This window comes from Fukomys damarensis, unplaced genomic scaffold, assembly GCF_012274545.1.
Source record: "Fukomys damarensis isolate Sample0158 unplaced genomic scaffold, DMR_v1.0_HiC HiC_scaffold_35, whole genome shotgun sequence".
NCBI lineage: Eukaryota > Metazoa > Chordata > Mammalia > Rodentia > Bathyergidae > Fukomys > Fukomys damarensis.
The window spans coordinates 9,874,147-9,900,045 of NW_022900947.1; the positions used below are offsets into that span (position 1 = coordinate 9,874,147).

General features: G+C 46.3%; 1 protein-coding gene across 3 annotated transcripts in view; it reads left to right on the forward strand.

Moving 5' to 3' along the window:
* Cc2d2a (coiled-coil and C2 domain containing 2A) overlaps window positions 1–25,899 on the forward strand; it is a 111,073-nt gene that overhangs the window by 64,297 nt on the left and 20,877 nt on the right. For all 3 annotated transcript variants that reach the window (XM_010641862.3, XM_010641863.3, XM_010641864.3), the window contains 12 exons: window positions 5,546–5,702; window positions 8,353–8,500; window positions 9,524–9,662; window positions 10,460–10,663; window positions 12,973–13,065; window positions 13,940–14,031; window positions 17,156–17,323; window positions 20,099–20,204; window positions 20,387–20,496; window positions 21,614–21,710; window positions 22,159–22,257; window positions 25,054–25,230. In XM_010641862.3, coding sequence (XP_010640164.1) covers window positions 5,546–5,702; window positions 8,353–8,500; window positions 9,524–9,662; window positions 10,460–10,663; window positions 12,973–13,065; window positions 13,940–14,031; window positions 17,156–17,323; window positions 20,099–20,204; window positions 20,387–20,496; window positions 21,614–21,710; window positions 22,159–22,257; window positions 25,054–25,230 — 1,590 coding nt within the window. The remainder of the gene's footprint in view (window positions 1–5,545; window positions 5,703–8,352; window positions 8,501–9,523; window positions 9,663–10,459; window positions 10,664–12,972; window positions 13,066–13,939; window positions 14,032–17,155; window positions 17,324–20,098; window positions 20,205–20,386; window positions 20,497–21,613; window positions 21,711–22,158; window positions 22,258–25,053; window positions 25,231–25,899) is intronic.

Below are 25,899 nucleotides of genomic sequence, written 5' to 3' on the forward strand. Positions count from 1 at the left end.
CCCAGCCCAAATATACTTTAGAAGGAAGGGTCATCTGCCTCCCTCTCACACCCCATAGTCTATTTCCCAACATTCCATGTGTAAACACAGCCAGTGCTAATTCGTTTACCATCTTGAATATCTGCTTGCTGTGAATGTTACAATCCAAGTACTTTTTTAAAAACTGTGAAAAGGATAATTCTCTGAAATACTATGAAGTGAATATTTTTAACCAAAGAAAAAAGAAACCCACAAAATTTTCTCCTTACTACTTTGAGTATGTGAACAGGCAATTAGCTTGGACCTAAGAACTGAACCATGTAAATTTTTAAAATTCCAAAACAGAGTTCTGGCTAAGTTCTTCAGGTGTCTAAAGGGATTTGATAAGGAATCAAACCACATATCAAGATGGCATACTTTTTTATGATTGCATAGCAGCTGTTGATGAAACTAATTCCTAGGATATTGTGCTCCCTATCTTAAGGAATAGTTAAATTCTATCTGGAAATTTTCCATATAACTGCTAATTTTGAACCAGGAAAACAAAATTCAGGTATTCCTGGCATCTCTAGGAAGCTCCATTTTAAAAATGGAGAAAGGGCTGGGGGTGTTGCTCAGTTCGGCCTGGAGAAAGACCTTGGATGCATCTGTCCATGCCAGTGTTATCCAGTTCTTGGCTTTGCAGCCGTGTATTTCAGGAAAACTTCTGGGATTCTTCCTTAAAACCACCTCAGGGTGTCTGCTGCTTGATGTGGAGCCCTCTGGGTGTCTCCCCAGGAGCCAAGAGAGCTGTGGTCTGGTGGGAAGGCTCGGTACAGAGAGGTGCCCAGGGCCCTGCCCGGAGAGTTTCAGTCCAGCTCTGGGGTAAGAGAAGATGGAGAAACGATGCTCACTGGTGTACGAGGGTAAGGACCACTGAAGGGAACAGTGTTGGCTGTGATGGTTGGCTCCGTACAAGTGCTCTTAACCATAGGGTTCGGTGTTTCCTAACTGGGCTTGGGAGAAGAGTGGCCACGGAGTCCCAGCCATGAGGGCAGCGGCCACAGAGAAAGACGGCGTGAGGCCTGGGATCGCACCTGCTGGCACATCGGGCGGAAGGGAGGTGTCCACTAAAGCCACGTTAGAGAGAAACAATTTTTTAAAAAGTTATAGGAAACAAGGAGATACATTATGTGGAGATGGGGAGAGGATCTGGGGTTAGGAAGACAGGAGCGTAGGGAGGGGAAGGGAAGATAAAAATGAGCAAGATTCAGTATGTACATTAGCAAATCTCCGAAGATGAGTATGTGCATTGTGTGTGGCAAACATATGCTAATTTTTTAAAAGGCCAGGCTGAGAAGCTGTTGCAGCCATGAATGGTGGGACCCGCAGTCCCCAAGAAAAGGCTGACATTGGACTTTTCAGCACAGGGAGCTGGAGCATGGCCCAAAGCCTTCCAGAAAGGTCTTGAAAATCTTGGCATCTGAGGTCTTTTTTCCTTGGCCTTTTACAAAGGAAATTTGACTTAGAAGGGTTAAAAGCTCCAAGTTGATTACCTTCATTTCTTTGTGCATCGCTGACTTGTACCTTCAACGCCGCATTCATTTTCTCATCTATAAAAACACTCACCAGTGAGGTGTGATGCTGGCTGCCTTGTACACTTTCTAGCATTATGGTCTTTTTGTATGAATCGTTCCTGTCAAACTTTTACTTTTCTGGCCTGAGGACTGACAGAGACAAGTGCCTCTCTTAGCCGCCAGTTGGCGCTAATATGACTCCATCCCCAGGGCCAGTCCTGATTTCTCTGGCTCCTTTGTAGCTCAGTTGCAGTGGAAAGTACAGTGGTATTTGGACAAATGCCTTTGCTTACACTCGTCAAGCTTACTCTCATCCTTGTTGCTGGTTCTTTGTGGACGTAAGTCCAAAACAGACCTTTTTCACACACATCTTACTTGTCTGTGTCTTTTTTTTTTTTTTTAACTGGAAGACAGGGAATCAGATTGTTCAAAGTACTCCCTGAGAGCCACGGTGCCAAGGAGGGGCCCAAGGACAGGGTCGGAGGAGGTTCCCAAAGTGAGGCTGGAGAACTTGGCCTCACCAAGGCAGGTTGCAGGTTGGCTGACTTCCATCAGAGAAAGAGCATCGTGAGGGATCAGTGAAAATGGGGAAGGTGTGTAGGAAATGACACTCATCAGGCAGGGCCATCTCTTCTCATGTGGTATGGAAGAAAACCATGGGTGCTGTTATTCTCCTCACCTTCAAGATGGGAAAACGGTATCAGAGAGGTTGAGTCGTTCGACCCAAAACAAGCCAAGTGGCTGGGAAGCATTCGCACGCAGGTCTCCTTGATGCTAAATTTTATGCTCATTTCATCATATTCACCAGGTGTAATGGTAAAGAAGAGCGAAGTCCAAACCCAGCTTACCTTCCGCACCCCGAGAACTGGTTACCATGGGAGAAGTCTCAGAAATCCAGCATCCTCACACACTGAGCTGGGTTGCTATCTCGAGATGTCTGGTGCACAATGACTAGATATAGTTACACGGTAACTAAAGATAGTTACGAGATGCCAAACACCACTTTAAACCTTTCCACACAGCCTCATTTAGTCCTCACGGTAATCCAGTGGTAGCTGTACCACCCCTCCCATGATACAAGTGGACCTAGGAGAAGTTAAGAATTTGCCCTGAGATTGCACAGCAGAAAAGTGGCAGAGCCAGGCCGCTGATTCAGAAGGTGAGGTGCCAAGGAGGGGCCCAAGGACAGGGTCGGAGGAGGTTCCCAAAGTGAGGCTGGAGAACTTGGCCTCACCAAGGCAGGTTGCAGGTTGGCTGACTTCCATCAGAGAAAGAGCATCGTGAGGGATCAGTGAAAATGGGGAAGGTGTGTAGGAAATGACACTCATCAGGCAGGGCCATCTCTTCTCATGTGGTATGGAAGAAAACCATGGGTGCTGTTATTCTCCTCACCTTCAAGATGGGAAAACGGTATCAGAGAGGTTGAGTCGTTCGACCCAAAACAAGCCAAGTGGCTGGGAAGCATTCGCACGCAGGTCTCCTTGATGCTAAATTTTATGCTCATTTCATCATATTCACCAGGTGTAATGGTAAAGAAGAGCGAAGTCCAAACCCAGCTTACCTTCCGCACCCCGAGAACTGGTTACCATGGGAGAAGTCTCAGAAATCCAGCATCCTCACACACTGAGCTGGGTTGCTATCTCGAGATGTCTGGTGCACAATGACTAGATATAGTTACACGGTAACTAAAGATAGTTACGAGATGCCAAACACCACTTTAAACCTTTCCACACAGCCTCATTTAGTCCTCACGGTAATCCAGTGGTAGCTGTACCACCCCTCCCATGATACAAGTGGACCTAGGAGAAGTTAAGAATTTGCCCTGAGATTGCACAGCAGAAAAGTGGCAGAGCCAGGCCGCTGATTCAGAAGGTGTTGGATGGATCATTTGACTCAGCAGCAGCCACCTGTGGTTTAAAGCAAACAGTCTTCCAAAGTAGGGCCAGGGATTTAGCTCAGTGGTGCCGCCCCCTGCCTCACAAGTGCAAGGTCCCCAGTACCAAAAAAAAAAAAAAAAAAAAAATGGGGAAGTAATAATAATCTCTTAAATAACCACAACTTTGCTTTCACAATGGCAGAATTTTTGAAGTTGAATGTAAATCAAATGTAAATTCTACTGTCTTGTTATTTCATTAACATTCCACCTTCAAACACACACTCACACTCAGTTTGCTTACAGTGAGGGTTTGGTTCCTAATCAGGGTTGATTAATTTTGCCCTTCGGGGGAATATAGGCAAATGTCTGGAGCCACATTTTATTTTCATAACTGGTGGGCAGCTACTGGCATCTCTTATGGGTAGAGGCTCTAAATAAAACTGCTGCTACTTTCAATGAGTAGGGTGAGAAATCTGGGGGAACTTGCATGTTTGTAAGCTTGCTAAGTGGAATTCATTTTTCTTTCTTAAAAAGGGACTCATTGGCTTCAGAGCTTTAGTGCTAATTAGCATGCCACCCACCCCGGGGGGGTCTGTAATTGTCCCTGTCCTGAGGACCCAGCACCCAGAGACCCTACTCAGCTCCTCTCTGGCACTAAATGGGAAAATGGCCCCAGAGAAGAAAACAAGAACTTTTACTCCAAAGTCCGCCAGAAATGCCCTTGGCATGATGTGTATCAGTGTGTGTTTTATTGGTCACCATGAAGTATGGTGACCAGCAGCGGCCACGCCAGGAGGAATACACACAAAACTGAAGTGGAGAAGCAACTCTGGAGTCCTCTGCAGTAACTCTTCAAGTCTAAGGGGGGTGCATTTCAAATCCATTGGAATCACAAAATACAGAAACTTAGTCCTGTGCAGCTGAGTAAACTAATACTTCATTATCTTATGACAAGAGATATAAGGTCTTTCAGAAACATTCACATGTTCTTTTTTTTTAATGGTTTGAATTATATTTAAGTATTTATTCTTTTTTCCAGTACCAGGGATAAAAGTCAGGACCTTGTACTTGCAAGGCAGGAGTGGTGCCATGAGCTAAATCCCCAGCTATGTGTTCTTATTTTTAAACAGGCTTCACACCCTGATTTAGCTGCCTTGGGTGTTAAGATTGACTTCAATTTCTATAACCCAAGGATAATGAAGAGATTCTTCTAGGTTAGGAAAGGTCTAATTAAAATTCCAAATGCAAGGAAGTAATGATGATCTCATGGTTTTATTTTTTGCTTTCACAAAAGGAGAGTATTCTCAATAGATTACTGTCAGTCAAAGTGTACTTCCTGCCCTGGCCCTTCATTAATAGCTCACCCTCCTGGTGCCATCTTGGGAGAAACCTGAGAAACATCGGGGCTGAGGGGGGGGGGTCCGTATCTAAAAAATAAACTGGTGTGGATGTGACGAATTTGAGAACCATAAAATAGATTTAAACATGACACTGCAGTGCTGCTGGGTATGAGCCATCTGACAGGTGTCAAGGTGGGTGCCGAAGATAGCCCATCTAGTGGCCTGTCCTTATTGTCTCACCCTAGTATAAACTGGTCTCCCTGTGTGGCGGCCCAGCCTTCACAACACGAGCATGTCTGAGTTGGGGAGTGAGGATTGAGAAAGGAAAAAACACTCAAGCCTGAGTGGAGACCAAGAGAAGTCTGGTTTATTTCACAGAAACAGCTCCTTTTATAGGCTCACATCAACAGGAAGCTTTTAAAGGCACACAACAACAGAAAACACCAAGCAATTGTTTTTATCTTATGCAAAGACCCGGATTTTCTTACTCTTTACAAAGAACATCAGATCTGTGGCTGTCTCTTTGAGTTTCTGCCATTGCAGGGTCAAAAAACAAGTTTAACAAGCAGAGTACTTGAAAAGTAACAAATGTTACATAGATTGTATCAATGCCTTAATTGTAGAGGAAGAAGTTTCCTTGCTCCCACATCCCTGGAACCACAGTAACAGCGCACAGCTTTCCATTTTGCTACGACCCTGAGGGTTGGGAGAAGCGCTGAGTGTGGACTGACAATCTGAGAATGAGCACCTTCCATTGCTGCTTCTCTGAGCTGTTTCTCCTCTTCGGGTTTCAGGTCTATGAAACAGTTGGACACAGCAGTACCACCTTGCTAGCAGAAGTCTTCCTGCCTATCCCAGAGACTACCGTTGTCACCGGAAGGGCCACCATTGAGGAAGTGGAATTTAGCAGTAACCAGCGCGTGACCCTTGATCATGAGGGAGTCGGCAGTGGTAAGAAAAGCTGATTATCCTCAGTGGGCTCATGGTTTCACTGAATTATCTTTTTTTCACTTCTCAGACAACCAGGTAATTATAAAAGTTCTATCAGAAATTTGAACAACAATTTTATTTTGCCGAGACATTTTTATAAACTGTTACTGGCCGAGTAAATGCATATAACTAGGGTAACTATTAAGAAGTTTTGTAGAATGAAATAAGGACCTTTAAAATGCTCTTTGGTCCTTAATTCTACTTTTGGACATCTTGTGCAAGGAAATAATATAAAATGAATTTAAAGCTTTGGGCATAAAAGTTTACATCATAGTAATACTTATAAGGCTGAAGTAGTAATTTTATTTATTATAGAGATTATTCACTAATATTCTCTCTTACCCTCTTCTACAATTCTAATAAGATAAATGATGCACCCTCTTGCTGTATCCTCCATGGCTCATCTTCTTTTCTTACTTATTCTGGGATTGAACCCAGGGCCTCCACTGAACTATATTCTTGGCCCTTTTTACTAAAGTATTTATTTTTTGGTTTTGAGCTAGATTTTCACTGAGTTGCTGAGTTGTCTAGACTGGGCTTGAACCTGAGATCCTACTGCCTCAGGCTCCCAGAGTGCTAGGATTACAGCTGTGCTCCCCAAAGTTTCTTAACCTTTATTTAATATATCTGCTATCATTTCATTTAATTGCTACATTTTATGTAATTTCTTCAAACTTGTTTTCCAAGTCATGAATTTACTCTTCAGTAGTTTCTAATCATTGGAATTTATTATCATTTTCTTACATTCTCTGTAATTCTTTTCTAATCAGTCTGGCCAGCTCCCACTGCTCTTTAATCCTTTCTTAAGAATCTCACTCATTTTTTTTTTCATTCAGTCATTTTATTTAAATATATTAAAATATTTTTAATATTCTGTGTCTGATAAGTCCAATATCTGTCTGGATATTGGTCTGATTCTGCCTTGTCTTAGTTGGGTGACTTGATTTCTCATGTTTATGGTGGTTTTATTTATGCATTTAGGTGGGTTTTTTGTTTTTGTTTTGTTTTTTGGTACAGGGGATTGAACTTGGGCCCTTGCACTTGCAAGGTGGGTGGCAAAACCACTAAGCCAAATCCCCAGCTATTTAGGTTTTTTTGAGACAGGGTCTCACTTTGCGATTTAATTTTTTTAGTTCATTCCTGGACCCTCTTCTGCAAGAATTGTCTAAGGGCCAAATCCAGTCACCAGGATAAAAAACGAAAACACACACATGGTGTGGACAGGTAGTCAGATGTCATACAATACGAAGACACACGCAGTGTGGACAGGTAGTCAGTGTCATGTAACCTCCTTCATTATTGTCTTCTTCGTCCATTAAGTGGACCTCATGGTACCTCCTTTGAGGCTTCATAGGAGTATTTTTGGAGATAAGAATGGGGTGTTCAAAATGAAAGAAAGATTTGAAAAGCAAAGATACCATTACAGTGGAATAGTGATAATGTTTTGTGTTAGTGTGGTAACTAGAAATCCAGACTATGTAGCTGCTATATTTAGTACTTGGAAATCTTTTCTTCCTTTGTTTGCCCAGAAAGTTTTTATCAATCACTTCCAACTAGCAGGAGCCCAGTCAGTGACCGCAATAGCTTAGAAATAATTAACACTTATTGTGTGCTCACTGTTTACCTTGCCTATAGTACTTTACATAGTCATTCAATAAACTCCTGCCCCAGGGCCCTGTCACACACTCCTTCCACCAGGAAGGCATATTCCCACATCTACATCTCACTTCCTAATACACTTCAACCACCGATTCAAAAGTCCCCTCATTGAGGCTGCCTTGGACACCCTGCCTGAACGTTCATGACACCCTCACCCCCTACAGCACAATATTTTTATAAACCTTCCCCAGTCTTTTTCTCCTTATCACTCCCTAGCACGCTAAAGACTTCTGTCTGTCTCTGTCTCCCTCTCCATACATACATATTTATAATATATAGAATTGTTCATATTTTATTTATAGCCCATATTATATTATTTAAGTTATATTTATATTATTATACTTATATTTAATGTATATTTTATATATTTATATATTTCATATATATATTTAGACATTTTTATTTATTTTTTAGACAAGATCCCACTTTGTAGCCCAAGCTAGCCTTGAACTTTTGGCAATCCTGCCTCAGCTTCCTAAGAGATGAGTTTACAAAGATGCACCACCCAACCCAACTCAAATTTCTCTTATTTATCGACATATTCCTTGCCTCTCCCCACCAGTCAAATATGAACTCCACAAAAAGGAGATTTTATTTGTTCAGAATGAAGATTTTTGTCAGTTTTCTTTCTTTACTGCTACATTCAAAACCGGGCCTGAAGTAGTGGCTCAAGTAAGTATCTTGAATGAATGAGCAAGTATCTTTGAAATAATTCTTCGAAAGGGGTGCTCTGTTGTTTTCCCCGATTTACAGTAAGTGAGTTAGGGCTCGGAGGAGGCCGGCCCTTGGGCAGGGTCACAGCGGTGAAGGGAGAGCCTGGATAGTGCACTGTGGTCCCTGCAGCGGAATCAGGGTGACCGGTGACGGGGCGGGCGCTGGGAGCCAGTGCTGTGCGCTGCCACCCGGCCTCCTCCTCCTCCTGCACAGGGACCCCTCCGTCCGGTGTCCCTAGGCGTGCCCTTCTCCTTCGAAGCGGATGGCAGCAACCAGATGATTCTCATGACCTCCGGGAAAGTGTCCCACAGCGTGGCGTGGGCCGTGGGAGACAACGGGGTCCCGCTGATCCCCCCGCCGTCGCAGCAGAACGCGGGATTCCGGAGGTAACGCGAGGGTGCAGGGTGGGGAGCTTGCAGTAGCCCATTCTCCTGCCGCTGTAGCTGCTGGGTGCTCAGGGAAATCAGAATAGCATCGCCTAGCGAACGCCGGTTGTTCCTCTGTTAGACGTGGGGGCACGAATACAGGAAGAGCACTTTGTTCAAGCTGCAGGGAACTGTGAGGTGTCTCCCCGCTCCCCACCTCCTCTTCCAGGCCTCCGCGGCCTCCTCTCGAAAGGAAAAGGGCTCCTGGTCTTGGGGAAAACACTTTCCAAGCCGCAGACTTCATTCCCAGAGCGTGGAAAGGGCTCGTTTTGCGTCCTCAGCGTCCCCCTGGCGACCCCTGTCTCCGTGTGATGAAAACCACTGGGAGCTGCGGCTCGGGTTGGGTCAGGACCGGGCCAGGCTGGGCTGAGGCCTTCGCACCCACTGCCCTTTGGCTTAGCGCTGGAGAAACCTCGCGGGATCATGGGGTCAGAGCGCACGGGGGCCTTGAGTGACGCTGAACGGGAGCTCTTGGTGCTGCTCCCACTCTGACAGCCCCACGCCCTTTGGGTCGCGGTCTAGAGCCGGTGCTTAGGTAAAGCGGGGCTTCGCTTTGTCGCTTTGTCCTCGGCGTGTCCCCAGGTGAGGCGGTCAGGGCCTTGGGAGCGCGCAGCACCTCAGTGCACCGGCGGGCTGTGGGCCGGGTCACCTCTGCGCTGCTTCCATTCCTATTTCTTCGTGGCCCCCTAGCGCATTAACAGCAATCACAGAGCAAAGAGCCAGGCAGACACCTCAGTGCCGGCGGGCTGTGGGCCGGGTCACCTCTGCGCTGCTTCCATTCCTATTTCTTCGTGGCCCCCTAGCGCATTAACAGCAATCACAGAGCAAAGAGCCAGGCAGGCGCGTAGGGTGAGATTTCCTCTCAGGGAGGCTAGCATTTTCTCTAGGCGGCTCCCTGGCACTCTAGATCCTGCCGCAGACTGCGGTGGGTGAAGTGGGCCCCTGCAATCTAACGGCTGTGGTTTCCCTTTTTCTTGGCTCTAGTGCTCTGAAGAGAGCAGATGCCATCTCGTCGATTGGCACGTCAGGGCTGACGGACATGAAGAAGCTGGCCAAGTGGGCGGCCGAATCCAAGCTGGACCCCAACGACCCCAACAACGCCCCTCTGATGCAGCTGATCTCGGTAATGTGACGCAGCCAGGCCGGAGTGGCGGTAACCGGAAGGGCTGCGCCTTGTCTCGCATCGTAACCGGAGTGCTGTGCAGAGTGAGGATGGCTCTGAGTCGCAGCTCCGCTGCTTACTTGGCTGTGAGGCCACGCGAGCATCAAGGCCGAAGTCCTGGGCCGCCCCCAAGGTGTGGTCATGAGCAGAGGCGCCATTCCCATGGACACGCAGCCAGTGCACAATCCACGTGCCATAAATACTGGCTGCTGTGACCTTCGCTCTTGCCTGTGACTTCGGTAAAGGCCCCTAAGAAAGGTTTTGTTTCCCAGACAAATAGAGAGGAGACTGAGTTCAGAGGCTGAATTACTCGCTGGCAGTCACACAGCTAGGGAGGGAGTGGGCCCTGATCTTGCAGAGCACAATCTCCCTCGGCCCCTAAAGTACTGATGGGGTATTTTAAGAGATGTTTCAGTACATAAACGGATAAGTTGTCTCTGCTGTAACATTCAAAATTCTTTCTTCAGTGAATTTGTAAATAAAGTGAAAAATCAATTAGAAAATCACTTTTCATAGAAGCAAACACAGTGTGGTTCACTGCAATTTAATAACTGGAGCAAAAGCACAATCAGCTCATGTGTGCTACAGAGGGTGAGCATGCGACACATTCTGCCCTCCATGGCTCCTAGCACAGGCTCATCACAGGGTGGTGATGAGCACAAAGCAGAGGCTGGCAGCTCCTGGGAATCAGGCAGCCCATGCTGACTCAGCAGCTCCGTGCCTGTTGTCTGAACTCTAGCTTTTTCTAATTTTTATAGGTTGCTACCAGTGGAGAATCTTATGTCCCTGATTTCTTTCGACTGGAACAGCTGCAACAGGAATTTAACTTTGTCTCAGATGAGGAATTAAATAGATCCAAACGATTCCGGCTTCTTCGTCTTAGAAACCAAGAGGTGCCAGAATTCCGAAATTATAAGCAAATTCCAGCATATGACCGAGAAATTATGGAAAGGGTATTCCAGGTAAGAAATTTCCTGGGCTGACGATTTAGCTCAGTGGTTCTGCCACCTCCTTTGCAAGCGCAAGGTCCTGAGTTTGATCCCTGGTACCAGAAAATAAAGATAAAAATAAATTCCCACATTATTAAATATTCTTAGAAAACACCAATTTTAAAAAAAGAAAAAAATTTCCTGAGAAGGGTTATTAAAATCATAAATATCTGCTGTGCTATTTGGTATGTGGTTACTGTATGTGTGCTTTGATGATGTTCTCAGCATCAAAATTAGTTTGTTTTAATAGTTATTTGTACATAGCTTGTCCATTATTTTTCTTAAAGTTGGTATTTAAATAATTTCCTTGCCTCAATACAGTAGCATACACCCAGTAACCAGGGTTCTGAATCCGTTGGCTGAACTGCCTACAACTAGAAGTGGAAAACTGAAAAGACCTTGCAGGTTCATGTGCCAACTAGTGCTGCCTTCATCAGGCGTTCAGCTCCACTTTCATGTGCTAGGCACCTGCTAAATTCCCTGTTAAAGGCACAGGACAAGGCACTTGGGGAAACCTACAGATGGGTAGGATCTGAACAGCCTTCCACTGAGCCAGGCAGGAAGGTAGCGGGCGGGTCCACCAGAGCAAGGGCAAGAGGAGGAGCAAAGGTTCAGAAATGGGTGCATTGCAGAGGCAGGTGTGGAGGCTGAGGAGCTCTGACGGGTTTCAGGGCACAGGCTGTGTGGGCTGGACACTGAGAGACAGGCAGGTTTGTATTGGATGGGGTAAATGGGGAACCACTAGAGAATAATACCATTATGGTTTTTCGTGCAGAAACTATTCTTGGTGAATATTTCTGTTCATTGGTTCTTCCTCCCAACCAGTGGTTTGCATTTGTGGTCCTAAGGGATTAAAAACCCCATTTTGAACAACTTCAGACACCAGTGGAAGTTTACTGGTATTTAATTCCACAATAGTGTTGAACATCTGAAGACGTGGGACTGCAGGAGTCCCCGTGTGCCCCAAGCCCCAGGACGCCCGGCTGCCCACTGCCAGGCCCCTTCGCCATCCTGTCTGGGCTTCTGTTCAGGAACCTCCTTCCTGTTTGCAGACAGGTTTTGTCTCCTGGGTCACATGGTCACCAGCACCATCCAACTTCACATTTGGTGGCTTTTGCCTGTAGAAACAGAATTGTCCTCCGGTTCCCACTTCGGAAGTCTTGGGGCACAGCTCTGAGTCACCAGGCCTGGGTTAGAAGCCACTGCTGGCCATTTGTCTTTGACTGAGGTTGGGCTTGTAGAAGAATGTGGTGGGGCACACATACTCTTTCACTGACTGAAGGAGGGAGAGGCCTGAGAGACAGCAAAAGGAATCCAACGCCCTCTGAGTAGATGCCCCAAGACTGCTACAGCCAGATGTCACGTGACAAGGGGAATGTTTCCACTGGAGCCTTCCAATGTTTTTGTAATTTATATTTTTTAATATATATTTTTATTGGCACATGTTAAGTATACAATACAGTTACATTCATCACTGGGATCTTGTACCTTTATGTAACCTATCTCGGTTCTTATTTTTTCCCCATTCCCCTAGCCTCCCTTCACCCCCTCCACCTTTGTTTTTGTAATTTAGATAGGGTAAAACTTAAGCAGGGCTTTGGTTAACTTGCTTGATGAGCTTATCATCTTGAATATTGGCATGGCTGTGTCTAGATATCCCCTCCAAGCCTCCTGTGCTCATGGTTGGGGCTTTTTCAGAGGTGACTGGATCTAGAGTGTGTGGTGCTGGGATTGATTCATTGTATAATGCTAGGATCAAGGGCTCTAGGATTAAGGGTGTGAGTGCTGCCTGCCCCAAGTGGTCTGCATAAGATAAAAGGGGCAGAAAGATGCTGTTAATGTTGCTTTGCTACATGAACTGTTGCCTCTCTCCCATGTGCCACCCTGCCTTGGAGCCATCGAATTATAGACTGAACCCTCTATGAACTGAATGCCAAATAAACTTTTCCTCCTTTAAATTTGGGTGTCAGGTATTTTGTCTCAGCAGCGAGAAAAGTAACTAAAACAAATGATAAGTCCTTTCTCTGTGTCTTCTGTGGCTTCTATTCCTTCCTGAATGTACATTTTAACTTCTAAATACTGTACTACTAGTAAGGTCATTCAACTCACTGACCCAGAGTCCTAGATACCACATCCAAGATCCATTCTGAACCACAGGTTAGAAGGAACATTTATAACCCCAACTTAATGACAAGCCACATTGATAAATAATTCCCTATTCCCAAGAAGAGCAACAGAAAGTACTTTAAAATCATAAAACTATGATGTTCTTTTCATTTTAGGACTATGAAAAACGCTTACGGGACAAAAGTGTAGTTGAAACCAAGGACCACATAGATGCCCACCGGGCCATAGTAGCCAAGTACCTGCAGCAGGTAAGAAAATGATTTAAAGCAGGTGGTACAGGAGGAGAAGGAACCAGCATTCTAGGGTAGAAAGTGCTCTGTTCTTATAAATGTCTGTGTCATCTTGTCAAGCTTAGCCTCTTGACTTACTTTTTCATCAATACAAATACATAATTGATAATATGTGAAACTAATAGGATATGTTGTGATTTATTATCAGTAAATATCTTAAATGGGGTATGATTGCAAGGACTGAATTTCTAAGTCATGCTTTTTCTAATATTTCAGTGTTTGTATTTATGTTTCATTGCGTTACAGTGACTACCACTGTAGTCAGAACAAGTTTTTAACCCCCCAAAAAACTGCCTATATACACTAGACAACTAAAAATTAAAGTTTAAACATACTTTTGTTTATCCTCTTTCCTTTGGGGTTTTTTTTTTCTGTCTTTTTTCTCTCCTTCTTTCAGTAAACTTAATGTTTAAGGAATGTTATTGTTTTTACCCGGCATTTTTCCTATCTAGTTTTATCTACCCTGTGTGTGTACCAAAAAAAAAAGATTTATGGAAATTAAGAGATTTTTTAATTTGAATTAGAAAGTTGATCATTCTGAACAGAGGAAAAATGTAAGATTATGAATTGTGTGTACTTCGAGGTCTGATTTTTTTGTAATCGCTAATGCATGCATTCAGCAAAAGTTTACTATATTTTGCCCAGCTTCTGAAATATAACCTTTGCCTTTGGGGAACTTACAGTCTAGGGGTGGAAAATGAGAGCATTTACAGCAAAAAAAAATAAAAAAGTAACAGTTTGAGGGTAGGAGACACGAGGTGACATTAGGGCAGTGAACTTTGAAGCCTAACCATTGAGAACATTTTTAACTCAAGCTGATTTCTTTCCCCAGGTTAGAGAGTCAGTAGTAAATCGTTTCCTAATTGCAAAACACCATTTTCTTCTTGCTGACTTGGTAGTAGAAGAAGAAGTCCCCAATATCAGGTAAAAAGAATCAAACCAAGCCATTATTATTATTTCCTATAAAAATCTTTATTTTTATCCTATAATGTAAAAAACGGCACATAAGACTTTTTCACGTTCATATAACTTTTATTACAGTTCTATTTTATTATTTTTTAATCCCATACCATGCCTCATTTTTAGTTAAACTTTATCATAGATATGTATGCATTAAAAAAAAGATACAGATGTATATGATATAGTAGTATTTGGGATTTACATCACCCACTAGGAGTCTTGCAATATATCCACAGATAAAGAGGGAGTAATGTACTCTGCACTTTGGTGTGGGAAAGACAGGAGGGGAAGGGAGAGAAGAAAGAAGGAAGGCATGAAGAAAAGAAAAAAGAAAACTCTTTATTCAGCCAAACTTTAATATGACAATTCTCTTTAAAAATGAAAACCCAAGCCTGTAATCCCAGCACTCAGGAGGCTGAGGCAGGAGGATCTCTGTGAGCCACAGATAGAGACCAGCCTGGGCTACATAGTGAGTTCCAGGTCAGTCTCAGTGAGACCCTGTCTCAAAAAAAGAAAACCCAGATGCGCTAGGAAAGTGCTGGTAGGAAGCATGATGTCTGACTCCTAGCTGCCCTGGACACTTAGGCGATCAGTCTTTTTTGTTTGTTTTTGTTTGCTTTTTTTTTTTTTGGTACGGAGGCTAGAACTCGGGTCCTTGCACTTGCAAGGCAGGCCACCGAAACGCTGAATCCCCGGCGATCAGTCTTGGATAACCTAGACAGGAACTCTGAAGAACTTGAACCAAACATGCTATTCGTTCCATTTCCCAGACTCAACCTATTTATTTACTCTACAAATTCTTATCATAAAAGTTATACAAGCATGATAAATTGAAAATACCAGATAGTACAAAAAATCCCTACATGGTATGCATTTGGGCCCAGAACGATGCATCATGGTGACGTCGACTGGGGATTTCTGTTAGACTGAGCTGTGCCCGGGGCCTTCCCATCGCCTTCCAGCATAGCCTGTCTCGCCCGCCAGTCCTGCCAAAGCAGCCTCCCACTTCCGCTGTTTTCTATGGCGGAACCCAACCCTCCTGCACATGGCCCTCTGCTTCTGAGCCTCCCGGGGCCAGGCCAGCAGAGGAGGTGGCCAGGCCCTCACCTTCCAAAGTTCTGGGGTCCCAAGGGAGGCCTGGCCGCAGCACCCTGACCCAGAGGCATGGGGCTAGCTGTCTCATGAGGGCGAAGGGCAGCAGGAAAAAGTGGACGTTGACACGGAAGTTGGGAATGGACAGTATTTGCCTGCCGGATGTCCTACGATTTCCCATAACCCTCAGTGGTCTCAGTGGGGATGGATGAATAAAAGCTGAAAGATGGCTTCCCATCTCAGTGGTCTTGCCGGGCCACTTCACGACCTTTCCTGTGAGCCGATCTCTTGGTCTCCTTGCTGTCCACCATCAAGCTGGGAGGGAGCCATAGATAGATGGATAGACAGACAAACAGACGGACAGATGAAGGAAGGGTCTATCTATGGTGGCCTGTGCAGAAGAGAGAAGACACCCATGTAAATTCGTGGGAAACTTCTCTCTCCATTCCAGGCCCAAAGTGTGACTGAATGTTTTTCGCAGTCAAGAAAACTACACGTAGAACAGATGATGATTTTTCATGCTGTTTTTTTTCTCTCTTTCCTTTCTTTTTTTTTTCTGCTTTGCTTTCTGCATTAAGTTCTGAAGGCTCGGGGTATGTTCATTCTTTTATTTTAACTTGTTTGTTCTTGGCTTTCCACTAAGATGTTTCTGTATTTAATGGTCCCACCAACACAGTGCTCCCATGACTGCTATGGGGACATCAAAGTCTCCCAGCAGGGGTCGCCTCTGGGAGAGGGGAAGAGTTGATAAGAAAGGGGATTTGCTGTGTTAGCACAGAGTGTGTGTGTGAGGCCCCCAAGTTTGGGGCAGGCACGCGTCCTGGCAGAGTGTGTAGTCAGTGGCCTGAGTTTGAACCTCAACTCCCTTTCTAGTACTCTATTTTCTTCACAAAAAATGGAACAAAATTTCATTACCTTCAGCAAATCATAGCACCACTCAGGGCCTTCAGTTTCCTTGTCTGAAAAATGGGGTAAACACTCTACTTCTGAGGGTTAGAAATATTACAGGCAAGGCTCTAGTGCTCTTCCTGCGACACAGAGGTGCTTACAGCAGTCAAACAAAGGCAGCTGGAAACCCCCTGGGATTCCTGAGCACCCCGAGAGAGCGGCGGGCTCCCAGCCTCAGCTGCTGTGCACCTTGGCCTGGGCTGCTTAGGCTGCCCTCGTACTCTGGAGGGAAGCAGAGGACCATGCGTCCCACATTGTTTCTGTTTCGTCTCTGGGCCCTAATTTATTTGCTCCAAGGACTTTTCTCCCATGATTCGCCGCCTGGTTGCTCTCACCTTCCAGGGAGTTTTCGTTGCGTATCATCTCAGTGAGAGGCAGAGAGAGATGAGGGGAGGATCGTCCTCCCCTGCCTGCAGCACAGTCCCTAGCACGGCAGTCACCGCCACCAACCCAACAGTTGCCATGACGAGGGCATCTGTCGGTGCACCCGCCCTCTCATCTACCCAGCGCGAAGTATTGAGGACCCCATTTTGCCGATGAGGACAGAGATTTAGAGAGGAGAAATAACCTGACTCAGGATTTGCACCCAGTTCCATCTAACCTGAGATTGAGAAGTCCAGGCCCTGCCCTGACAGGCAGAGGCTAAGGGGCCGGAGACGGAGCAGCCTTTCTAACTCCGAGGCTGGGGCTCTGTGGGAGGGGTCGTGCGGGACCTGGGGGCGGGAAAAAGCCACCCCTTGGCAGCTGAAGAGGGAGGGAGGGACTGGCGCGAGCCAGTGAGAGTGACAGGGGCTGCTGGGTCCGCAAAGCAGCGAGCAAGGTGGGAGACGCAGGCAGGACCAGAACACGGCTCTGTTCCTTTGGTGAAATCTGTTAGGAGCCCAGGTGGCATCGCCCTTTCGGCAGAATGACTAGACTGTTCCAAACTCCTTAAAAGGGCAGAGTTCTCCAAGGCTCCCGAGGTGACGGGCCAGAGTTGGGGAAGCCATCAGCCAGTTTCAGGGACCTTCTTTGCCTTTGAGTCCTAATCACATTCTGTAATCATTAGCATCTTGGGCCTAAGCCTCTTCAAGCTGGCAGAACAAAAGCGACCACTGAGGCCAAGGCGAAAAGGCCGGAAGAAGGTGACAGCCCAAAACCTGTCTGATGGAGACATAAAGCTGCTGGTGAACATCTGCCGGGCTTACGACATCCCAGTGCGGAGACCCACAGCAAGGTGAGGGCCCAGGCACTCACCCCTGTGCCTAACAGCTCTGTCCAGCGGGGCCAAGAGTTCTTGCCGAAGCCAAGGCTCCATTGTTTGCAAGTCACAGTCACTGCAGGCTAAGGGACTGGGAACGTCTCGTGGGACTAAGGACAAGAGGTACAGCTGATGGCTCAGTGGACGGCAGGGACCGAAGTGTGTCCCTCAGGCTCTGCCGTCTCGCCTGCCCCTTTTCTCTCGTGAGGCGGAAGGGGTCCACAGCCAGGGCACCGCCAGCTAAGCATCACGTCCTCAGGAGAGAGGCCGAAGTGCTAATGGGGGTTAGGTGTTGATCCTGGTCCTGTCCCCTGCAGCCAGAGAGGCGGGGTCAAAGCGGCAGGCATGAGCTGGGTGGATCCCTCTCATCTGTGCCACCTTGGCGCAGTGCCCTGGGGGCAGAGGGGCCCTCACCTCAGGTGAAACAAGTTCGTGTTCCTTGTCCATTCAGAGAACATAGATAGAGGACCAAGAAGTGCAGCTTCTTCCTGGCACCCTCACCGGTGCCATGGGAGAAAACACAGTGTGCTGCGCCTTCACACAGCACTCACACGTCCTGCTTCAGGTAACTCCTCCTCCTGCTGCTGCAGGACAAAAAGGAAGTGCGCAGGGCGAGTGACTTGGCCGAGGTCGTTCACCGAAGCGTGCTGTGCCAGCCTTCGGCATTTCCTTTCCTCCCTGGGTTCGTCTCCTTTATTTCTCCTTTCCTCCATGCTCTTGTCCAGTTATGTTGCCCTATTTTTCTTCACTGACGAATTCTTCACCGATTACGGAATGTCTCTTGGTGCCAACTGTTCTCGGTGCTTTGGCTCTTATCAGGGTCCACTTAGGCTCTGGGCTACCATTGGTTTCTGGGGCCCATTCCCAACCCTTCCACCCTGAGTGAAAAGCTGTTTGGTTGTTGTTTCTTTTTAAGGAACCTGGGGGTGTTTCTCTGATTTTTGGTCTCTGTATAATATTCTCAAGTGTAAAATCATTCAAGAAGGCGTCATTGATCCTACATGCTGCGTGTTTCAGTGCAGATGCACCAAAGCAGCTCAGACATCAACCCAAATCTCGACCAGACAGCATTTCCACCTCCCTCTCCACGCTCATATAGCCACACCCGCCTCACTTGGAGACTGCGGTGTCTGCCTTCAGTTCAGTCTGAGCTGTCCTATTTGTCTCTGCAGACCATGGCCAACATAGGTCCTAGAATAATCACATACTTAATATTTGTTTGCATCATAATAAAAGTGATGGTTTTCCAAAGAAAAATGGGGTTTCGCTGGGCGTGGTGGCGCACGCCTGTAATCCCAGCACTCGGGAGGCTGAGACAGGAGGATCGCTCTGAGTTCAAGCCCATCCTGGGCTACATAGTGAATTCCAGGTCAGTCTAAACTACCTATTGAGACTCCATCTCAAAAACAAAAAAAAAGAAAAAAGAAAAAGAAAAAGAAAAATGGGTTTTCTCTGGCAGGTGTTGTTGTATTGAATGCCCCATTTGTATTGTGTCGTAGTTTGTCGTAACCCTTACCTGTGAGAAGGTGACCGTCTGGTAGAAAGAAACACTTTGTACTTTGATCAAGAATGAATGCAAAATGCTGGACAAATAATAAAATGCAGGACAGCTATGCAAGTGGGTAGTTAGGATCCTGAGGGAGAGGAATCTGAATGAGGCTCTCTGAAAGCGGCCTTCATTTGCTCCTGTGTGAATGGCAGATCAAAAGGGAGAAGGGAGCAGGGCAGGTTGGCACGTACCTGTGATCCCAGCACTTGGGAGGCTGAGGCAGGAGGATCCCTTCGAGTTTGAGGCCAGCCTGGGCTACACAGTGAGTTCAAGAACTACATAGTGAGCCTCTGTCTCAAAAAGCCCCCACCCCAAAGAGAGAGGAGGGGGAAGAACTAAGCCCCACCGATCTCCACTCAGCTCAAGCTGGGGGTCCCCAACTTCCTTCCCAGTAAGGCTGAAGGGCCCAAAGAGAGCCCCTGGCCTGGGCCCATAGCAGGGTCACTGGAGAGTGCAGTTCAAACAAAATGTGGAGGAGAGAACTGAGACTGGGTGGAGACAGGGCAGGTGCCCCGGCTTCCGCTGCCTAGTAGGGATGGGCTCTCGTCCCGGGGAAAGGAGGGCCCCACACTGCTGCCCACCGCGAGGGGCGGGGGCGGAGAGAGGCGGAGGCCTTTTGTTCTGCTCTCAGCAGATGCGCAGGCCCTGGAACGGACGTTGGGGAAGGGAGTGTCACATAATCACTGGGTGACAGGAAAGCTTTGGAGACGCCCACAAGCATAGGAAGGACAGAGCTCCTCACAGCCGCTAGGACCGTACATCTTTTTTCTCCCCCTCATTGAGTTTATTGGCACATTTTAGGTGTACAGTACAGTTGTATTCATCACTGGGATCTTGCACCTTTACATGACAGGTCTTGGTTCTCATTTTTTCCCCTTGTCCCTGCCCTCCCTTCACCCCCTCCACCCCCTCCTCCCCTTCCCATTTACAAACACTTTATTTCCATTTTTTCATTTTCTCATATTCTTTCTTTTCCCTTATTTCCCCTCCCCTCCCCTTCCTACTTCTCCCACACCTTTAGCCCTTTTCTTCCTATTTCACATTGTCAGTTATACCATTAGTATCTTATTTACAATCATAGTTTTTCACACCAGAGAAACTGTTCGGTATTTAAGGGCCGTACATCTCTGAAGAAACCAGCTCCTCAGTAGGTAATCAGATAGGCCTTGTCACTCATCTCTTTCGTACATTTTCCCTCCCAGCAAATTCCAGCAGCCATCGAGGTCTTCGAGGACTTTCAGTGAGAAGCGCGCTGCTTCCCCGAGTGCACACAGCCCCACCCACAGCCCCGACAGCCCCCTGGGCCAGGTGAGAGCCGGGGTGCCCGGTGCAGCTCCCAGTGTCACCGCTGATGTTTTGAAGACTCACCCACAGCCTTCAGGAGCAGTCTTGCTTCCTGCTTCATTTTTTTTGAATGTGCTAATAAGCATAGGCTACCTCTGAGAAGAACAAAGTAATTCCACTAACCAGGACTTGTTCTTGCTTGTAAGGTTTTAGTCCGTCCTTTTGTAGAAGTCTCTTTTCAACGCACGATTTGCCACACAAGCACAGCTGAAGGACCAAACCCCAGCTGGAATGAAGAGCTTGCATTTCCATTCAGGTAAACACAGCCTCTGTACAGAACCGTAGGACGTCCTGAGCAGTGTGAGGGAGACAGGCCCTGTGAGAGGAGGCTGTGGGGACAGCTGTCCAGCTCTCCTGTGGGACCGGAACAAGAACCAGGTGGCCGACGCCGAGTCTGATGCTGTCTCTCGTCCACAGGCGACTCTGGAAAAATGGAGCCGTGTCCAGTGTTTGAAACTTGGGACGCTCTTATATAAGTTTTCTTGGGCTCCAGCTCTTTTGTTGTGTTGGGTTTTTTGTTTGTTTGCTTGGCTTTTGGGGGGGTACCGAGTACCAGACTCAGAACCTCGTCCTTGTCAGGCAGGCGTGGTGCCAATGAGCTCCATCCCCCACCCCATGGCATTTTTGTCTTCGCCAGAAAAAACAAGCATTCCACAACACTGATCCAAGAATTTCAGATATTTTAAAGATTTTTATTATTTTTGTACGTAAAACTTTCTGCTTTCATGGTCAAGAAACGAATACCCATAAAGGGAAGGTGATGCACTGAAAGTAACTTAGGGATGCAGTAGGGTTAGGAGGGACCGGAGAGCACTGTTACACAAAACACAATCAGAACTAGACCTTGCTATCCGCGGTGTCTGGCCCCACAGGAAAAGCCCTCGCCCCATGAGAAAGTGAGTGAAGGGGAGGGGCCTTCAAGCAGCTGCACCCCAGCATCAGCGAGAGACCTGTGGTTGCACTGCTTCCTGCGGAGCTCACAGTGGGCTGGGGAAAGTGGAGACTCAGCAAAACAAGCCCACAGAGGAGCTGGTTCTGCAGTCTCCGGGCCAGTGTTCCTCCATCAGAGTGTAGATATTACCTTCTTCCTGCACAAGGCAAGTCCTAGAAATGAGAGCACTGCCTTTGTTGGCCAGGTCTGGTGGCACACACTTGAAATCGCAGTGCTTAGGAGGCTGAGGCAGGAGGATCACAGTGAGTTCAAGGCCAGCCTCATGAGACCCTGTCTCAAAAGAACAAAACCAAGAAGGAAGGGAGAAGGTGCCTCTCGTCCTCCCCCTACACTCCTACTTGGGTATTTTTCAGGTGTTGACATTTGCATCTCATGATTTGTTTTTCCTGTTCTCATGGCCCCTGGCCCTCTTATTTTGCAGGGCCCCTAATGGGGATTACAGCACAGCCAGTTTACAGTCGGTGAAAGATGATGTGTTCATTAATATTTTTGACGAAGTGCTATACGATGTCTTAGAGGTAAGTTCTCAGTTTCAAGGAAGATGTCTGAACTCTGTCCTGTCCTCTGTCCCGGGAGAAATCGCAAACCCAGTTCCCACCTTTCTAATGCTTTAAATGCTTGATGGCTGACGTGGATAAGTGGGGAAATGGGGCCGGGGATAATGGCTTTCTTATTTTCAGGCAGTTATTTTCTCTGTGCCAGGAATTGTGCTGGCTGCCTTACATACATTGTTTTATTTGTCTCTAAAATACCCACTAAGGCACATTGTCAAAGCTGCAGTTAATTGTTGAGAAAACTGAAGTTCAAAGAAAGTGAAAGACTCCTATGAAGTATCTCTATTAGGTCTGTGTTACCTAAGTCTCCATGCTTTTAGCTAAAACCTCGCTGCTTTCTTGCTGAAAAATTAATTAAATGCAGTTCTGGAGTTCTTAAATAATTTTTACCTCCTCCAAACATTTCTTTTAGGATGATCGGGAAAGAGGAAGTGGAATCCACACTCGGATCGAGAGGCACTGGTTAGGATGTGTGAAGATCCCATTTAGCACTATATATTTCCAAGCAAGGGTAAGTATCTGAAGCCAGAATTCCTTGGGAATGGGGAACAGCAGTGCTGTCCATTTTTCCTGTCAACACTGAGGGAACTTAGGTCCAAAGCCCTCGGAATGAAAACAGTCATGACACTGATCTTCCACAATATTCGTATGACTTTTAAACATGAATACATTAACCATTCGAGTTAACGGTTAATGCATGGCTGTTCAAACGTGACAATATTGTAAGCATTTAAACAGAAGTGAAGAAGGAGGGACAAAGTGCAAACTCGTCAAAATGACAGAAGTGGAATGGATAGATGACTGGATGTAATCGGCAAAAAACCATCATGACAGGCGTGGCCTGTTCACTCCTTTGTGTTCTGCTAATGCTTCTGCAGTGCGAGCTGTTAAAAGCACGGCAAATCGTTGGCACAGTCGAGCTGCACAAAGATGCCCTTCTTCAGAGCTAGCCATGCTGCTTACGGGGATTCACCAGGTTGGCAGCTCTGGAACGGCAGTAGCTCTGCTCTGAGACAGTCAGAGACTCCGAAATCTCTCTCTGAGCCACTGTAATGACTGCACGGAGCAAATGCTCCCTGGGCCACAGGGTCTCCAAGAGCAAAGCTCTAGGCTCGGAGGCTTAGGGGAGCTGGGATTTCAAGGGACAGCTGGAACTGCAGTCCTCCCTGCACAAGGGGGACAGTGTGGTGTTGCACTCCTCGGAGGAAGTTACGTTTCCATCTTCAAATAAGAACAAACTTTAAAGAGCATTTCGGATGCCTATGATATTTGGCTTGCTGAAGGTCACGTTTGGAAGGGTACTCAGAAGTAATCAGTCCAAACCCCCTGCCGAATGAATCTCCTATTTCCCGTTACTTCCCCCAAGGAATCACTTCCTGTAATTCCCACTCCCAGGTCCTACTTCAGTTCTCTGGAGCCACATGAAACGAGGATCTTGATCCTACAGTAATAATAATTGGGGTGCATACTACATACCCGTGCTGGGTTCCTTATGTGTCACCTCGGTTAAGCCTCACAACATCTTTGGTTTTTATTATCCCCATTTTACAAAGACACAGAACACAGAGCGGTTACATGACTTACTCAAATCACAGGGGCTTTGCAGCACAGCGGGGATTCAACTTTGACCAGCTTCTAACGAGACCGGTTAACAGAGATGGCAGTATTCAGCTTGTTTTGTTTATGTGCTTCAGTGTTCCTTTGAAGAACGACTTCGTTACCTTTATCATCTAACAAGTTGTGCCTGATTCCAAAGCCCACGCTCTTAAACATATGACAGGGAGCAGGTGGCAGTGTCTGTGACATCTTTGGTTGGTAAAAACCAGTGGGGTTTGCTCCTGGCCCTTGACGATGCACAGCATGGTCTCTAGTGCCAAGGGTGACCTGGCCCCGAATAGCAGCCATGGCAGGCTGAGAAGCCCTGAACTAGAAGACAGGAATGCAGTGAACAACCTTGAAAAGAAAAGTACCTTTAAAATGGCAAGGGCCACGAAAAATCAATCCAACAATTGCAAAGGGATCCTTAGCTCGTCACAGCTGCTCTTTGGGGCCAGGTCACACTTTTGGCAAAGACTTTGTACCTTTTCTCCTCTGTACCCTGTCACTTGATTGGGTGTAGGTTTTGGTGTACTCCATTGATGTAAAGAGACAAGTACACCATGGCTCCTATAATTCATGTCTAGACAACATATCCACTGAAATGTTCAGTTCTTTCTTTAGTTCTCCTTAGACACAAAAGCCACTAAAGACTGTAAGAAACATTGGATGCTTTGCAAATCTGTGCATTTAAAATTCCAAACCTGAATAGTTCTGACATTGCAAGGTAAAAAAGTTCTGCCTTTGTGAACTCTGTGTAAGTTCCTCTGTGTCAGTGGCTCGCCATTCATCCAGCCCACGTTCACTGAGCAGCTGTTGTGCATTGGAAACACTGCTGTGTGTCAGAGGAAGATGACAAAAAAGGAGGAAAAATATTTGCAGAGAGCAGTTATCTAGAATATGGCAAGTATGTACACAACTGTAAAGTTGAGCAGAATGTGTTAATCTAACAAATGAAAGAAACAAACTCTGTGGGAGTGTGGTAGACATAACAAAGAAATTCATGATACAGACATTTGACCCAAGCCTTAAAATAAAAATTAAAATTCTGTAAGGTAAAGATGGGAACCCTGGCACTGCAGGAAAAAGAATGGCAGCTAGCCAGCATTTACAGAGTGCTTACCACAGGCCAGCCACTGTTGTTACTGTTTTGTGTCTCTTCTTTCATTCGTAATCACAACAGCCCCACAAAGTAAGTACTATGATTGTCTCCTTTTTGGGTTTTTGGTTTTTGGTTTGGTTTGGTTTTGGTTTTTTGAGAGAGGGTCTCACTATGTAGTTGAGAATGACTTGGAACTTACTATGTAGCCCAGGCTGGTCTCAAATTCACAGCGATCCTCCTGCCTCAGCCTCTTGATTGCTGGGATTATAGGGGTGTGCCACCACGCCCAGCTGAATGTGTCCTTTTTATAAATGAGACATTAAATTTACAAATGAGGAAGCTGAGGGACTTGGAGTTTAAGCCAGGATATAAACCCAAGCAGCTTGCGTAGCCAGTACACCCTTGGCTACACACAAAACAGAAGGCAGGGGAATAGAGCACCCTTCCTAGAGAGCGCTCGGGAGGTGAAGCTGGAAAGATGGGGTGGGCTGTGAAGACCAGTGTGGTAGCTTCTGTTTCATTCACTAGACAACAAGGACTTGACATTCGCTTTCGAACTTCTACAGGAAAAATCACCAGAAAGTTTACCAAATCACATTGTCCTTACAGATTGATGGGACATTTAAAATAGATATTCCCCCAGTTCTCCTGGGCTACAGTAAGGAGCGAAACATGATTATTGAACGAGGCTTTGATTCCGTCCGAAGCGTCAGCAAAGGTTCCTACATCACGCTGTTTATCTCCGTTGAGCCACAGCTGGTTCCAGGAGAGCCCATTCGAGAGAAGGTAATTTTGCTTATGCACAGTTTGGGAACCAAGTCGATTGCTGGTGAAACCTGACAAGTGCTGGCCGGGCTCAGCTATTGTAAACTTTGCACTGTTCACAGGTTCTCTTGATTCGGTCTCCATTTATTTATTGTTCTTGCCATTTGGACTGAAACTGAAAGAACGTATGTGTGGGTTTGGGCTTTCACTGAGCCAATAATTAGGTCAATTAGTAACCTAAAGTTTGGGGCAAAGCAAGACAAACATAAACATGTTCTGCTTTGAGAAGAATTTACCCAGTGTGAAGAAGATGAAAACTGACAAACTAGAAAATCTTCGGAAATTTACTGGCAACCATGCTGGAATGGATTTCCATGTCTGACCTCATGTATCTGGCTGTGCCATGCAGAGTCAGTTTGCAGGATCGGCGGCCAGATGACCTTCATGGGTCACCAAAATTCATCTCATTAGATGAATCAGCATATGCATGTGTACTCTTTTAAGTAACTCTAGCACGAAGAATTTCCATGACTTCCACTTGGTAGCAGCTGTTCCCCAGCCTTCATCACTGGGAAATAAACTTTCTAATGTGAAGTATTTATGCAGCCTTTATACGTGCTGCCCTTGTTGGATCTGGCAAACATTATTGATTGTGACCTCTTAATGAGATTAATGCAGTGAGAGCCATGA